Here is a 16,066-nt window from a genome sequence, read left to right on the forward strand (position 1 = left end):
GCTCTGAAAAATGTTGAATTGAGTACAAAGATTTATAGTTTTAATGGCTTTCCTATTCTTAGAATATAGCTTGTGGAAATATATTGTTTGACTTCATCCACAAATATTAAAAAAGAAGGTTTACGACTGGAGAATTTACACATGGATTTTTTTTATAGGTTTTTTTTTACACAATTTGGCCGCGGGATCAGGTGACCTACGACGTCACTAAAGTTACACGATTGGTCGGCCGAGCGCGGAGAGGCATGAGGGAGGGCGCACAGTTAAAGCGGCCCAAATAGCGTTCGCTCTCACATAATTCGCTGGCGGATTCACAAAAGGATTACGCGGCGCTAAGCCCACACAATACAAAAAGAAACCGTGTAATTCTTAAAGCACCCGCAAAGGGTGAAATGCACTCCTAACTGCGCTACAAAGCAAATGGCGCCTCGGTGCTCCGATGCTATTTGCACACATTCAAATTGGGCAATATGCATACATTTTGGCGCAAAATTGACCCCTTTCTATGCAAATAAGCCAAACTGCAAAAAAAAAAAAAAAGCAATCCATAAACAGCACTAACAGCCACACGCAGATAGGGGAAATTATTTGGTGGTACAAGACAGTAAATGACACTCAGACTTTACAGTGATCATGGCAGCAGTGAGTGTAGCCAGGCGACGGCATCGTCATGCCGGGCGTGTTTGAGAGCGGATATTTTGAAGGACAATGTCACATTTTGATTCAACTGAGATCGAAATCATTCGCAGATAGGTACAGGTTGCCAGGTCAAACAATTCTTGCTATACTTATATATGACATTGAGCCTACCTACCGTGTTCTCGGCGCAAAGCCGCCATTTAGGCTACGGTCACACACGGCGAAATTCGTGTTCTGTCGTGCTGAATGTGGGCAGTGCCGGATGTGACGCACACGGAAATCAGTCCGTTTGAGCGGTTGTTGGTTTTCGTCCATCTATCTAGCCATTATCCAAACCGCTTATCCTGCTCTCAGGGTTGCAGGGATGCTGTTTTGCGACTGGAAATGAAGTCCAGAGAAAAATAAATGTTTTCACTTAATTGTCTCACTTGCACATGTTGCCATAGTTTTATGGACATATACGGAGGACGAACATTGGTGTACGGTTTATATTTGTATACCGCTAAATATGAATTGATGTTATTTCATTTATTGACGTTCAATGCCTCCGGGAGACGAACATTGCGAGGAGATGGGAAACGGAACATGTGCCAATGTTAATTTTCGCGCACGTGTGACCGCAGCCTTATACTTTGCCACATGGGTAATTGCAATCAGATGACAAAACAGCAACAAACTGCACTCAGCAGAAAAACTTTATGAGCGCGTTTGCACTGTAATATCATCAGCGCAATATCTTGTGTGAATCCATCCATCCATTATCCGAACCGCTTATCCTGCTCTCAGGGTCGCGGGGAAGCTGGAGCCTATCCCAGCAGCCATTGGGCGGCAGGCGGGGAGACACCCTGGGCAGGCCGCCAGGCCATCACACGGACCCTGAAACGGGGCAGTTAGCTGTTGCAAGTGACGCGCAATTCATGGCGCTATCAGCGGCCACCAGCAGATGAACAAGGAGGGGAGTTAACAGATAGGTATAATTACAGTTAAATTTAGTTCTCTTTCAAATCAAACATCCCACTAGTGGAAAGTATTGTTCTTGCAACTGCATTTGTAACTTTTTTTTATTTTTATTTTTACTCGAATGTAGCTTTAGCCATGTCAGGCGATATGTAACTTCAGTACACTTTAGCAACACATGTTATTGGGACCACTACAGAAAACTGCAGAAGAACATTTAATATCCAGGAATTCACATTATAGACACTACCACTGACTATCCCTGTAACACATTGGCCACGATTTTGAACATTGACCATACACAGTCCAGCCATAGGTTTTGACCTAGTCTTGTTTACAGTATGCATATATGCAGATATATTCATTGAATTTTCAGTGCTTATTGTTTTTATGGATATGCTGTAAACAAATCACGGAGGACATCAAATTTTCCCATCTATCTATCTATCTATCTATCTATCTATCTATCTATCTATCTATCTATCTATCTATCTATCTATCTATCTATCTATCTATCTATCTGTCTGTCTGTCTGTCTGTCTGTCTGTCTGTCTGTCTGTCTATCTATCTATCTATCTATCTATCTATCTATCTATCTATCTATCTATCTATCTATCTATCTATCTATCTATCTATCTATCTATCTATCTATCTAAAATACTAAGGTGGCTGCACCTCCACTGGCCTTGTTTCCATCTAGACATCATCCCTCCTGGCTCTCAAATGATGAAATGACCTTTCCATTCCAGTCAGGACAGCAGTCACTCTCAATGATGTGCCTTACCTTCAAAGCTCATCTCTTCAAAAACATTTCACACCCTTCTCTCCTATAGCCTTCGCCTTCTGTTTGCTAAAATGTATGTTTTTAAGTAGAAGACAAAAAAAAACATTTTACCTTTCCTCTACTTTATATAGCTTTCATCTTATTTCAACCATAAATTGTGGCTTTAAAATGATACATCTCCTGTCAGGACATTGTAAGGCATAATGTCCTGACAGGAGCATTATATATACCAAAACTCATTGCTGCTGATTGATTGAAGCACCTGTAATCTAGCAATTATAATTGTACTCAGCAAAACTCAGTTAAATGTGTAACATTTATATGTTTGAATATCGAAACAAAAGCAGTGATCCATCGTTGATGACACTGATTGCAATAATATATCTGCAGCACAAAATACAGAAGGTAATTAAAATGGCAGCATACCTCGACTCTGTAGTATCCAGAAAAAAGAAAATATATATTGCATGGAATACAGAGTACATAGTTATCCTACATCACAATGTATTTTTCAGTTTCTCTAATAGGCCCAGTTCTGGTCCTTGGGCAGATGGAGGCAAGGTCACTGAGACTGAAGATTTTGAGCCAAGGACCAGCAGGAAGTCGACTTTAATGGAAAAATAGTCATGGCTGAGGGAGTAAGGCTGGCTGCCTCGAGCAGAGTTAATACTAAGACACGTACCCTTGAAATGATGGTCATTGCAAAACTCAGTCAAAATTAAAGATTGCGTACCGAAAAAAAACCGAAGAAATTAGGTTGTCCCACACTTGATCTTGATCCCCTTCTCTCTTTCCCACTCTTTTTATTAAAAAAAAACTAGCTATAGGGCTCTGGATTTGAGCTCAGCTGCAGGATACGATTGAAAATTGACCTTTATAGAATCCTGCCAAATTCCTGTGCACACCAAGGGCACCTCTAGCTCAGTGCTGCAGACGAGAGACAGATGGATGTATTCTGCACTGGTCTCTGAGCCTTTTGTTTGTCTTGCTGACTTTTCAAAGTCCCATTGAAAGGGGATTAGTTTTTTTTTATTATTATTTCACTTTCTACAAAAAATGCTTCTCTGTAATGTCTTTTGATACATATATTTGATTTGAGAATGTTCAATTTTAAATACTCCATTCAAGCATAAAATGAACAGTATATTTCTAAGGGCCCTCTCACAGAAGTGAATATGTAATTCTCAAAATCTCCACAAGAGGACTCTCTGGACCCAGGGTGTCCGAGCTATGAATAACCTTCCTGATGAACCCTACTTAAACATGAACACAAACACTACTAACACAGTAAAATAGAGTTCATTAGTGCAATTAATTGGAAAACATACAATGTATTCAAGCTGCTAAGACCTACATTCAAAATGCCACCTTGGGCAATGGCGTATCTGCAGGTGGGAATTTCAGCGGTAACCTGTTGTCGCTTGCTCGTGCTCCAGTGATGCTCCATGCTAATTAGCAGAGACCCAGCCCCCCTGTTTGGCCTAAATTAATTAATCAGTCCTCATTATGCACACTGCTCCTCTATAATTGTCGGCTCAGGCACAGTGATGAATGATAACACTGGAATGAAAACATTCTCATTAATGTAGAAAAGTGTGTGCCCACCCTTATAATGAGTCCGCTCTCACCCACAAGAGCCTTCATCACTTCAACATACACACCGATGCATGTACATGCACACACCCACACTGGCATGCACGCACAGATATACTAAACACAAATATGTGCACGTACACTCGCACAGCCTCCCCCCCCACACACACACACACACACATACAAAACATTCATATAGTACATGCAGATAGAGTCCATAGGGACTTCATTCTTATGTAAAAAGGGAGCGGCTCCTACCAGATAAATAGTCAGTAGCATAATGATAGTCTCTACAGGGACATACTACAAGTTTCTTCTGCTGTGGAAGTCATGCATGACCAACTTAAGTTACATGTAAACTGACCAAAGCACCATTAATTAACAGGGAGTGGCTTTATATGGCTTTAATTAATATAAACACCAGCCTTGCACAGTGTAAAAAGACCCCTCTGAATACCAAATCTTCTTATGTCAGTTGAACCCCTTTTACCCTGCAGGAAAAAAAAAAGAAAAAAAGAAAATAGAAATTCTCTCCGATCTCTTTTAACCTCAGGTTCATCAGATGGCAATGTCACACATTTGCTATTAAAACATAATCTCAAATTGAAGCCTCCCTGTGTGATCCTAGCTGCCCCTGTCATTGGTACCGTCTCTAACTACGGCATGATTGCTTTTCCCTCTGTGACTTCTATTTGAGTGATGCTTTATATTTGATTGCCTGTATGCCTGACAGATTTGTGGCACGGGGCGGGATATGGCAGAGGTGGTGAAGAGAGGGCCATCTAACTTCCGCATCACCCTCTACCCCCTTCTCATTCTCATGGCAGTGGTTGATGACTTGAAGAAATCCCTGATACTCGAGGTTATCGCTTGCCCTTACTTACAAACGAGACTCCCTTTTATTGCTTTTTATCTACCCTTTTATTACAGTCTTTATTAAAGTGCTTAAATTTGAATCGATAAAAATGCCCCACTCACTAGACTCAATTTATAAAACAACTTTAAATGTATAGATATACTCAGATTTTGTGCTGATGGAATCTCAGACAAAAGCAACTGGGCAATTTTGATCAGGAATGCAAATGACTGAACGCATGAATGGCCATCTAATGGCTTGCAATAGCCATTTCAGCTCCCCGTAGTTTAAGGCTTGTCAGTAGCTCAGGTTTTCTATTACCCTGTCAGTATTCCCACTGATGTAATTTTAACCCGTGTATCCCTGATTCTATGTAACTGCTTCAGGCAAGAACACAAATCACATATAATGTACCACTGTACTCTTTGTAGGGTGCATCCTTATGGAAAAAGCAGTACATAGTGGAGGAACTGCTTGCAGCTATCAGTTACCTATACAGCCATCAGTTCCATATATCACTTACAAGCTGCACCAATAGACAAATCCTGTGCAAATGGGATAATAAAATGTGACAATGAAATGTGATAATTGTGTTTTCAAAACCAAATATGTGTAAATAGATAGATGTGACGCACTGCAATCTTTTCCAGATAGACTGAGAGAGCTTACAGGATAGACCTTACTGATAAGAAAGCAGATGATGAACACAAGGTCAGAACAGATGGTGAGAGGGTCTGTGGTCCACTGGAAGTGTGGTGGAGGAGCTCTGCGTATGTGTGTGTCTGTGTCTGTGTGTGTGTGTATGTGCGCGCGTGCACATATTTGAGGTTTTGCGCATGTTTCATGGTGTTGTGTTGGGGGAGGGGGGTTAGGACAGGGACAAAGATAAAAGAGAGAGACAAGGGGAGAGACTCCACTCGTCTTTTTGTCTTCTATGTTAATGGCTATGTGTATTTGTGACCTATCATCATGAGCCTAAGCTCATTTAACGCTTACGGGGGGGGGGGCTCATTTTATAGCACAAAATAATTGATCAATTTGTTTTGAAGCTCAGAAAGCAATGCTTAATAATCTATTCAAAAAATTCCAGTGTGTAGAAAATGAGTTTTTCTATATTCGGTCCCGTTTACGCTGCTTGGTGCATGTGTGTGTGTGTGTGTGTGTGTGTGTGTGTGCGTATATGCATGTATGTGCGATAAATCACTTTTGGAATCGCTGGATAAGTGGCTGGGAGTAGTTCTCTGCCAAAGCATATTCATTTCAAAGCCAACTCTGAGACACACACCAGGGAAGGGGGAACACAGAAGCTTACTAGCTAATCTGGTCAGAGAGCATGCTGGAAGCAACACGGAATTCTTGATGTAGTGGATGAAAAAAAATCTAATTAGTGACTGCAACCGCAGAAAAGCTTCCCATTGTGTGCATAGCACTGTGTATTTAAATATGTGTGTGTATGTATGGGGGGGTGGGGGGGGTGACAAGGAGAGAAAGTTTCTGCCTATCTATATGTACTGTACAATATGTACTGTACAGACGGGAGAGTGTTAACTATCTCGAGGGAAACTTGACCTTGACCTCGGCTCCTCTATGGGAGTTGTAACCTCACACCTGAGTGGAGTCTCTTACACTTGGATGTCTAGCATGATCCTCTTGTCCTCCTCCACGTGGATGCCCCAGATGCAGTCCTGCCCTTTGTCATAGGCCTCAGGCCAATTGGGAGACAGCACCACCCCAGCAGAATCTGTGATCTCGCCGCTGCACACAGCTGCAACACACAGCAAGTGGACACAACACAAAGAAACAAATATGAGCATCACAACTAATTTTCTCAGGCATTCTCAGTTTAGGAAGCCACACAAAAGAAAGTATACAAAAAAAAATATACAAAAAAAATCTATATACAGATATATTATTTCTAATCTTTAATGTATAGTTACATAATAATCTATTAATAATTAATAAGCACAAACACGTGTGTGTGTATGTGTGTGTGTATATATATATATATATATATATATATATATATATATATATATATATATGTCAATACGGATACAGGAAAAAAGTTTTATTACATTGCAGTATTTTTAATACATTGCAGTATTTTCCTGTATCTATATCGATATTCCACTCCTCATTAGTTGAGCACTTATAACAACACCATTGACAGTTTCGGGGGGGGGGGGACGCTATACACACACACACACACACACACACACATATATATATATATATATATATATATATAAAACTGTTAAAAGAAACACTCAACGGTAGGGAAATGCTCGACAAATAAAGGGCAAAATAATAAGAATTTACTTGACTCACTGCATTTTATATATATATATATATATAGCGGATAGCGGATAGCGGGTTTTTTTTCTGGAAACCGTCAATGGTGTTGATAAAAGTGCTCAACAAATGAGCGGAATATCAATATAGATGTAGGGAAAACAACTTTTGATACATGGCAGTACAAGCTTGTTTCGTGCATCGTGCACTCATCAGCTGCTAATGTGATTCAACAAAGAAAACACACGGTATACGTTGCCTCGTGTCACGCACCTAATTTTGGTGGGCAGCAACCAATCAGAAGAAAACATTTGAACTATATTTCAACCAATGGGGTAGGTATTTACTATGCACAGCAACCAATGGTGGGGTCTAAAACATTACAACCAATGGGGTAAGAGGTTGGGGCTTGTTTTGAAAAAGCATTTAAATGATCAGGGCACTGTTGAAATAGCATACATTTAGAATATAACAAGGTAATGTCAAATGGGGTAATTTATGTATATCATATAGTGGGGTGGTGTTGGAGCACAGTTGGAAGGGCAGGCAGTTAAGATATAATAAACACATCTAATAAATGCCACCTGTATCATTTAATGGGGGGGGGGGGAATAATAAAGATATTTTACTTGTAGTTACAAGGAAAATTTTTTTTCGGTGTCTACAGCTGGTGGCCAATTCATTTCTACTATTCAAGGTGAACATATCAGGTCTGCAAATAATAAAATACTTTTCTGCCAAGCACAAGTTACATCTTTTGCTGCTAATTGAATACGCATTGCTCTTTGTAAGGATTTTCCATGAAACAGAGTAACTGATATTCTTGTCTACCAATGACCAAATGTGGCAGCTCAAGGCTGTTGCATTTCTTGCATGCTCATTTTTGAAGCTACTCATATGGGCATTAAACCTAATTTTAAAAGGGCCCTCTGTTAATCCAACGTAAGTGTCCACATTGCAGTTGTCTTCTCTTGTCACTGATGCTTGGTAGATGACTCACTCTGTCTGGCATTTTCCTTCAAGAGGACATGATGCCTTAACATAGCAGTTGCAGTTGGTGGTGTTTGGCTGCATTGAGGGGGTCTGTGCCTTGGTCTTGATGCTTGTGTTGTGGGATGAAATAACCTGCTGAACATTTGGCATGCAGCTGTAGCTAATTTTGACTGTGTTCCTGTTGAATACCTTTCTTAATTGATGGTCTGGGGTAAAGCACTCATCCAAAAGTTTGAAAAATAGTTTTCCAATATTAGAGGCTAATATCAGAAAACTACTCAGGAAATGATAAACTTTCCTGAGTAGCTTTATTGACAGCTGATGATTGCTTATGACATGAAACAGGCTTGTACTGCCTCATAAAGAATTTACTTGACTTACTGGATTATTTTGCTCCTTATTTGTTGAGCAAAATGCCCAACAATTCTCATATTAATATGTAGATTACAAACCATGATGACTACATTGCTACTGCTGTATGTATATATATATATATATATATATATATATATATATATATATATATATATATATATATATGTGTGTGTGTGTGTGTGTGTGTGTGTGTGTGTGTGTAAATCTAAAATCCCCACCCATTCTCATATTAATATTTAGATTACAAACTGTGATGACTACATACGTAGCTACTGCTGTTAAAGAAGTTTTTTGCTGCCAAAACAAAATTATGTTTGATTATTACCAGTAAGAAAATTACTTTTGATTCTATTAATTTTTACATTGCTACATTACTGTGTTTCTACAAACGCAATAAGACCCCCTTTTAAAATCTTCATGACCCCACAGCCTCTCAAGACTTAATGATTTACCACCGCATCCAAAAATCTCTGGATTCACTGGATGCAGACAAAGCGCATTCTTGACACTGAATAAAATACTTCTTAAGTGCACTTTCCAGGCTCTTAGAGATGAACCTTGTAGAATTGCATACCATTGCTGAATAGAGTGGTGACCGTGACCCAGGGAAAAATAAATTAAATTCTGTCGTGACTAGGTTTACGGGAGAGCTTTTCCATTTGACTGTGTGGAAGAACCACCATGCACAGGCAACAAAGGATAGTACTAAGGTCAATGTCTGCTGAAAATGAGAGAAAGAGCAAAAAAGGGAAAGAGAACAAGAGAAATAAAGAAACAGACAGACAGATAGACAGATAGACAGATAGGTAGATAGATAGATAGATAGATAGATAGATAGATAGATAGATAGATAGATAGATAGATAGATAGATAGATAGATAGATAGATAGATAGATAGATAGATAGATAGATAGATAGATAGATAGATAGATAGATAGATAGATAGATAGATAGATAGATAGATAGATAGATGGATAATGAGAGAGAGCTGGGGCACTGCATCTAATAGGCCAGCTATTGTGTGTCCCTAATCTTCAATAAAACCTAAATTTGCCAAGCAAACATATACTAGAAGAGCAAATGTTATTTTAACTTCAAGTATGAAGGAGGATTGAAGATCAGGAGAAAGCTACTTAGGAGGATGCAGTTAGCTACAAGTGATCTATATCATTTAAATAAAGAAATTAAATGACTGTTACAATGATCAAGCAGGCTGTGAAAGCCTTGGACTCTTAGATTCTACTTGTCAGCAATATCTGACTGACTGTACATGTTTTCTGAAATGGAAATATATTTATAGGGAGACTTAACACCGCAAATCTAGTTGAGCAGATAAAATCTGTTGACTGACCCCTGCAGGCTGGCTCAGTCTCATTCCACTGGGGGTCCTGTGCATCGACACACTCGATCACGACAGAGCCTTGCTCCAGTGTGTAGCCTGGGTCACAGGAGAACTCCACCATGGTGCCCAAACTGTTGGTAGAGTCGCTGCTACTGAAGTTGCCGTACTTCACAAAAGGCTCATAGCACGCCCCTTTGGCAAAAGCTGTGCACATTAAAACACATGACACCAAGCGTAAGTGATTATATGCAAAACGAATTCAAATTCTATTTCAACTGCAAATTCAAAACACAAGTACTGATAGAATAGTTTTTAATTTTTTTTTAAGTCTATCATTATTTTTTACTCAGCACTCATGTAGTATGTAGGGCAGGTTTCGTTTTCACAGCGAACTCAAATGCTCGTTTTAAAAACTGACAGAATCACAAATTTACAAAATTATGAACTACTACTTTGTTGGAGCCTTTTGAATTTGGAATTCCTTTTAGAATTCACAGAACGTTGAATCAGTTCATCTGGACGCAGCAATTATTGGGAGGAACATTTCATCACTCATCTAAGTGACCTCTTCAGTCTCAACTGACTGCAGGTACCCCCATCCTTATAAACAATACAGTGGCATAACGACCAAAACCAACAATCAGTTTCATATGCAAATTGCTGTGACTTTTCAATGGCCATGTGTACTATTCACAGAGGATTTGGGAATAGTTGCAATCACAGCATTGTAAGATGGTGACAGATGTACTCTTATCCCCCCCAGTTCAGGGATGGTCGTTCCCTCTTCACATAGATGGCCTCTTTGACTCCCCGTTCAAACCAGTGTTCCTCCCTGTCAAGGATGTACACATCCTCATCCTTGAAAGAGTGGCCACTGGCTTGCAGATGGGTGTAGACTGTGGAGTCCTGACCTGACGTGTTAGCTCTTCTGTGTTGTGCCATCCTCTTGGCCAGCTTCTGTTTGGTTTCCCTGATGAACAAGTCACGGCAATCCTCCTGGTACTTAACAGTGTATACTATATTGCGCTGTTTGTGCCGGGGTATCCGATCCTTGGGGTGGACAAATTTCTGCGCTGCATCAGAAATTCCCCAATCCTCTGTGAATACTACATATTGCCACTGAAAAGTCATGGCAATGTGCATATGAAACCGATTGTTGGTTTTGGTCGTTATGCCACTGTATTGTTAATAAGGGTGGGGATACCTGCAGTCAGTTTAGACTGAAGAGGTCACTTAGATGAGTGATAAAATGTTTCTCTCAATAAACGTTGTGTCCAGATGAACTGATTCAACTTTCTGTGATTTTCTTCCCTGGATTATTGAGCATGCATAAAGACACGTTGATACGAGAGACATACAAATCTGACAGACATAATGAAACAGCCTTGAACCTGCCTTCGTATCTGATGGCCGCACCAGTGGAGGTGACCGTCCCGTCTGTGGTGAACTCTACAAAGAGGTAGCGACCCGTGCTGAGCACACCCTCATTGGGCAAGTACTCCACCTCGTAAGAGTCGTACACAGGCGGAGAGTCAATGTTGTTCCCGTTCTTAATCAGCAGCCTGAAACACAAGGAAAGAACAGAGAAGAATTAGAGGGAACCACCGCTGTAGAGCAATGCGGCCTGAGAGAATCATAAAATGGAAGTTATGAGCTATCCGAGAGCTACTCAGCGTGCCATTGGTGGCTGTAATAACCCTGTGATAATATTCACAGACTCTCAGAAGCAAGGTGATGTCTTTTGTTAAATGGCCATTTGTGTTAATAGTCGTGAGGATCAGTAGTTATGGGGGGAAAACATAATGAAATTGCTGCTTCCTTTATAGCCCCTGTAGTCCCTTCAACTAATTTGCATGGTGGAATACTTTTAATTGTTTGGAATGATAGTCCATCTAATCTGCTGATCCGGAAGGGTTTTAGTCATTTGTTGGAATTGGACAATGTAATGGGCTGTTATTACTCATCATATTGTTTAGTGAAAATGAATTGAAATGTCAGTACCCCAATATCAAGTGATGGTTTTGCATATTTTGACAGGACTGGTTATTCCAAGATCGAGTGGCTTGTTTAGAAAAAAATAAACAGATCCCTCAAATTCCAATTATATCCCAAAGAGCAATGTCATACACACTCGCCAACCCTTTCTCTGTCTCTCACATGTACACACACACACACACACACACACACACACACACACACACACACACACACACACACACACACACACACACACACACACACACACACACACACACACACAAATGCTAAAAACTGCCACACACACACACACACACCTTTACTCTCACCGCCTACTTGATTGTACCCGTGTGTGTACTTCACCTGTCATCGTCCTCTGCCAAAGCCACCTTCTCAAAGTGAACGTGGAGCCGGTGGCCCTCGGGAGCCTCCAGGACCCAATGACATGTCAAATTGTTGCTGTAGTTGCCAGGGAAACCGGGAGAGACAATTCGACCATAGGTGGCATTTTTAATCATTCCGCCGCAGGACGCTTGGAAGAGAGGAAAATAAACGAGAGGCAAGAGACAGAGAAACAAGAGGTGAGATGGGATTCAACCAGAAAAGTAACGACTTTGATTATGGACAGAATTTCCAAGAAAAAGGCTCTGTGTCGGCATGGATTTCCACCAATACACATGGACCGGACCTATAGGCTGCACACCTGGGCCTGTGTGTGTGTGTGTGTGTATGTGTGTGTGTGTGTGTGTGTGTGTGTGTGTGTGTGTGTGTGTGAGAGAGAGAGAGAGAGATGAAATTGTAAAGGGGCAGAAATGCGGCAGCAATAACACTATCAGTGCGGAGCAGCTGCAGGGAGGCAGGCAGGGAGAGAGACTGGGGCTGGCAGATGAGCCTTTACAAGAAGGAGAAGGATAGTCATGCAGCCCAATTTTAATTAAGGCAGCGAGGTCCAATGGCCTTGTTTTGCCCTGTCTCCAAAGGATAGCTCCCTGTGCCGCTAATCACATGCACACACACTGATTTGGCCTTGGAGCATAACCAATCAACCCAGAGGAGGAGAAAACACACTGAAAGCTTATGTATAAAGCTTAAGGCCACCTGTAAGTTTTAAATGAAGCTGAAGGGATAATGTTGACCAATATGCAGCTTCACGATAGTTGGCCATTACATTATGCACCATTTAGACTTTAAACACACTTTCTAGCCAATTCTGACCAGTAGGGTAGTATGAAAAAAATAACAATAATAATTTTACAAGAATTCCTTGAGGCAAAGGAATTAGCATAATCGATCCGACTGCAAAAAAAGAAAAGAAGAAAAAAAACTTGTTATAAAAGTACACCCTTAAGCCAGAGTTAACCGCCAGAATTTAAATTAAAGAGCATAAAATGTGAAAAAGAACATCAGATGAATGAAAAGAATCTCAAACAGGTACTTGACCCTGGATTGAAAATACAATTAATCCCAATCAACCTCCAGGTACAAAGTTCCCAGTGTGATAGAGTCAACTTGGGCAAGGTATAATTAATTTCAAATCATTTTTGTTTTGTTATTGTTGATGTCCGAGAGTGCTGTTTGTGCTCTCTGAAGGGGCCACTTCATCACCTCAACTTGACAGTTGGCAGTTACTGACATGGATGAGTTAATATAGTATATCTAGTAGGGAAAAAGACTCTAGTCTGGTAATGCACACATCTTACCCAAACATCTGGGCTCCTTGCCGCTCCAGTAAGGCGTGGTAGCGTTGCGACATGTTAGCATCTTGGGGCCCTGCAACTTGTATCCGGTGAAACAGTGGAAGTAGGCCTCTCCTCCAGCATGGAGGTGAGTCACAGACACCTCTCCACCAGCCGGCTCCTTAGGGAAAGAACAGCTCAGCACAAAGGCTGCATGCAGAGAGAATGAGCGGAAGAGAGAGGGAAAGAAGGGCGAAAGGATGAAAGAAATAGTTTATTCTTCAGATTAGTTAGGCTCATTAGAGTTGAAAGTGTGGTGAGTGTTCTGGTGTAAAATGGTTGCCGTGCATCACCCAGGTGGGTGCTACACACTGGTGGTGGTTGAGGTGAGTTTCCCTCCTTCACTGTGAAACGCTTCAGGTGTCTAGATAAAGCACTATATAAATGCAATCATTATTATTATCATTATTATTATTGTTATTAGCACTGACTACTTTTAAATCCATATTAAAAACGTTTGTTTACCATTGCTTTCTGCTAACATGCAAACCTTGCACTTTGACTTTTGCAAAGCTGTAAACCTTGCATTACATTTTGATTTTATTCTTTAATTTAAACATATTTTTATGAATTAATTTTAAACCTTTTTTATTGTACAATATGTTTTTATTTATCTATTTATTGTTATTATAATTTTATATGATGCACATTGGGTCTGCCTTGTGCATAAAATGTGCTATATGGGGCATCCGGGTGGCGTGGCAGTCTATTCTGTTGCCTACCAATTTGGGGATCGCTGGTTCGAATTCCTGTGTTACCTCCGGCTTGGTCGGGCGTCCCTACAGACACAATTGGCCATGTCTACGGGTGGGAAGCCAGATGTGGTATGTGTCCTAGTTGCTGCAGTAGCGCCTCCTCTGGTCGGTTGGGGCACCTGTTCAGGGGGGGAGGGGGAACTGGGAGGAATAGTGTGATCCTCCCATGCGCTACGTCCCCCTGGCGAAACTCCTCCCTGTCAGGTGAAAAGAAGATGCTGGGGACTCCACATGTATCGGAGGAGGCATGTGGTAGTCTGCAGCCCTCCCCGGATCGGCAGAGGGGGTGGAGCAGCGACGGGGACGGCTCGGAAGAGTGGGATAATTGGCCTGGTACAATTGTGGAGAAAACGGAGAAAAAAAAGTGCTACATAAATAAAACTGGCTTGCCTTGCCTTTAGCCTTAAACTAGCATAAAAGCTAGCGAAAACTACAGAGCATCGTTTGAAAATAATGTTTAAGAGCCATAATGTGAATTTCATTTTTGAAAAAAAAAATCAAACAACCCACGATCTGATGTAAATGCAGAGCCAAACTGGTTGAATGTAGCATAGGATATAGTCTGGTGGCTGATAGGGGTGGACAAATACTGTATGTAACATCACATGTTGGGTATGGGGATGCCTTGGAATGGTTATGTTGTTATAATCAGCCAATGGACAAAGACATTACAGTAATTTGACTCTGCCAAGCGCTATATCCATGTTGCACTTGATTTTGGCTTATGTTACAGAGTGAATTTTGGAAATAATGAATACCGAATCTGGAACAAAGTAGAGATCCTGATAACTGTGTATGAAATTTCCATCCAGACTAGCCGGATAACCGAGGCAAAAGAACATGACGCGGCGTTCACGACACGGCAGCACGGTGGCCCAGTGGTTAGTGCTGTCGCCTCCCAGCAAGAAGGGGGTCATCCCAGGTCATCCTCCGTGTGGAGTTTGCATGGTCTCCCTGTGTCTGTGGTGGGTTTTCCAGGTGTTCTGGTTTCCACCATCATCAGAAAGACATGCATGTTAGGGTTTATACTCCTGTCTGTGTCCCTGACCGAGGCATGGCAAGATGAACTGGAGTTGGTCCCCGGGTGCTGCACGGCAGCTGCCCACTGCTCCTAACTACACTGCTAGGATGGGTTAAATGCAGAGAGGAATTTCCCCGCAGGGATCAATAAAGTACATATTGTAGCGAACTCGGGGGACAACGCAACCACAGAAACTACCGCGGCCGGGAAGCGAACCTGTATCGCCCGCACCGCAGGAGACATCGCTAACCGCAGGAGACGTCGCTAACCGCTCGACTAAACGGTCAGACCCGCCAGCCAGCGGCCAGCGTGTCTACTTATCCATGCACGTTACGCTACTCCCCCCCCCTCCTTAAGCATATCAGCTCCTTCCCGCCTCAGGGCGCATACGCCTCCGATGGCCTTACGGTCGCTCCATCCCACTTCTGACACCAGTGTGGCGAACGTAGAAGCAACGACAAAGGTAACTTTGCAGCCCCTTTATTGAACTCGCACAGAAACAATAATTTACGGAAATGTGACACGATACATGGGTGTCATCTACTCGAACAACAAAGTTGTTCAGGATTTCAGTTCCAAGGTTACACAACACAACAGAATGACAACTACAATTACACCACAACAAATAGTAATCACATAAACACAAAAAACCACATAGAACACTTACAAAACATTTAATAACAACTGATAATCTGCACGCAGTGCCTGATGGGTAAAACAGGACAATTGGAACAATTCTGACGGGG

General features: G+C 41.4%; 1 protein-coding gene across 1 annotated transcript in view; it reads right to left on the minus strand.

Annotated features, from left to right (window-relative positions):
• Positions 1-16,066, minus strand: part of LOC130116688 (seizure protein 6 homolog) — a 158,358-nt gene that overhangs the window by 23,978 nt on the left and 118,314 nt on the right. The window contains exons 5-9 of the mRNA XM_056284685.1: positions 13,509-13,694; positions 12,172-12,340; positions 11,227-11,393; positions 9,841-10,035; positions 6,456-6,594 (exon numbers count right to left, since the gene is read on the minus strand). Of these exons, the coding sequence (XP_056140660.1) occupies positions 6,456-6,594; positions 9,841-10,035; positions 11,227-11,393; positions 12,172-12,340; positions 13,509-13,694 (856 nt within the window). The remainder of the gene's footprint in view (positions 1-6,455; positions 6,595-9,840; positions 10,036-11,226; positions 11,394-12,171; positions 12,341-13,508; positions 13,695-16,066) is intronic.

This window comes from Lampris incognitus, chromosome 8, assembly GCF_029633865.1.
Source record: "Lampris incognitus isolate fLamInc1 chromosome 8, fLamInc1.hap2, whole genome shotgun sequence".
NCBI classification, from domain to species: Eukaryota; Metazoa; Chordata; class Actinopteri; order Lampriformes; family Lampridae; genus Lampris; species Lampris incognitus.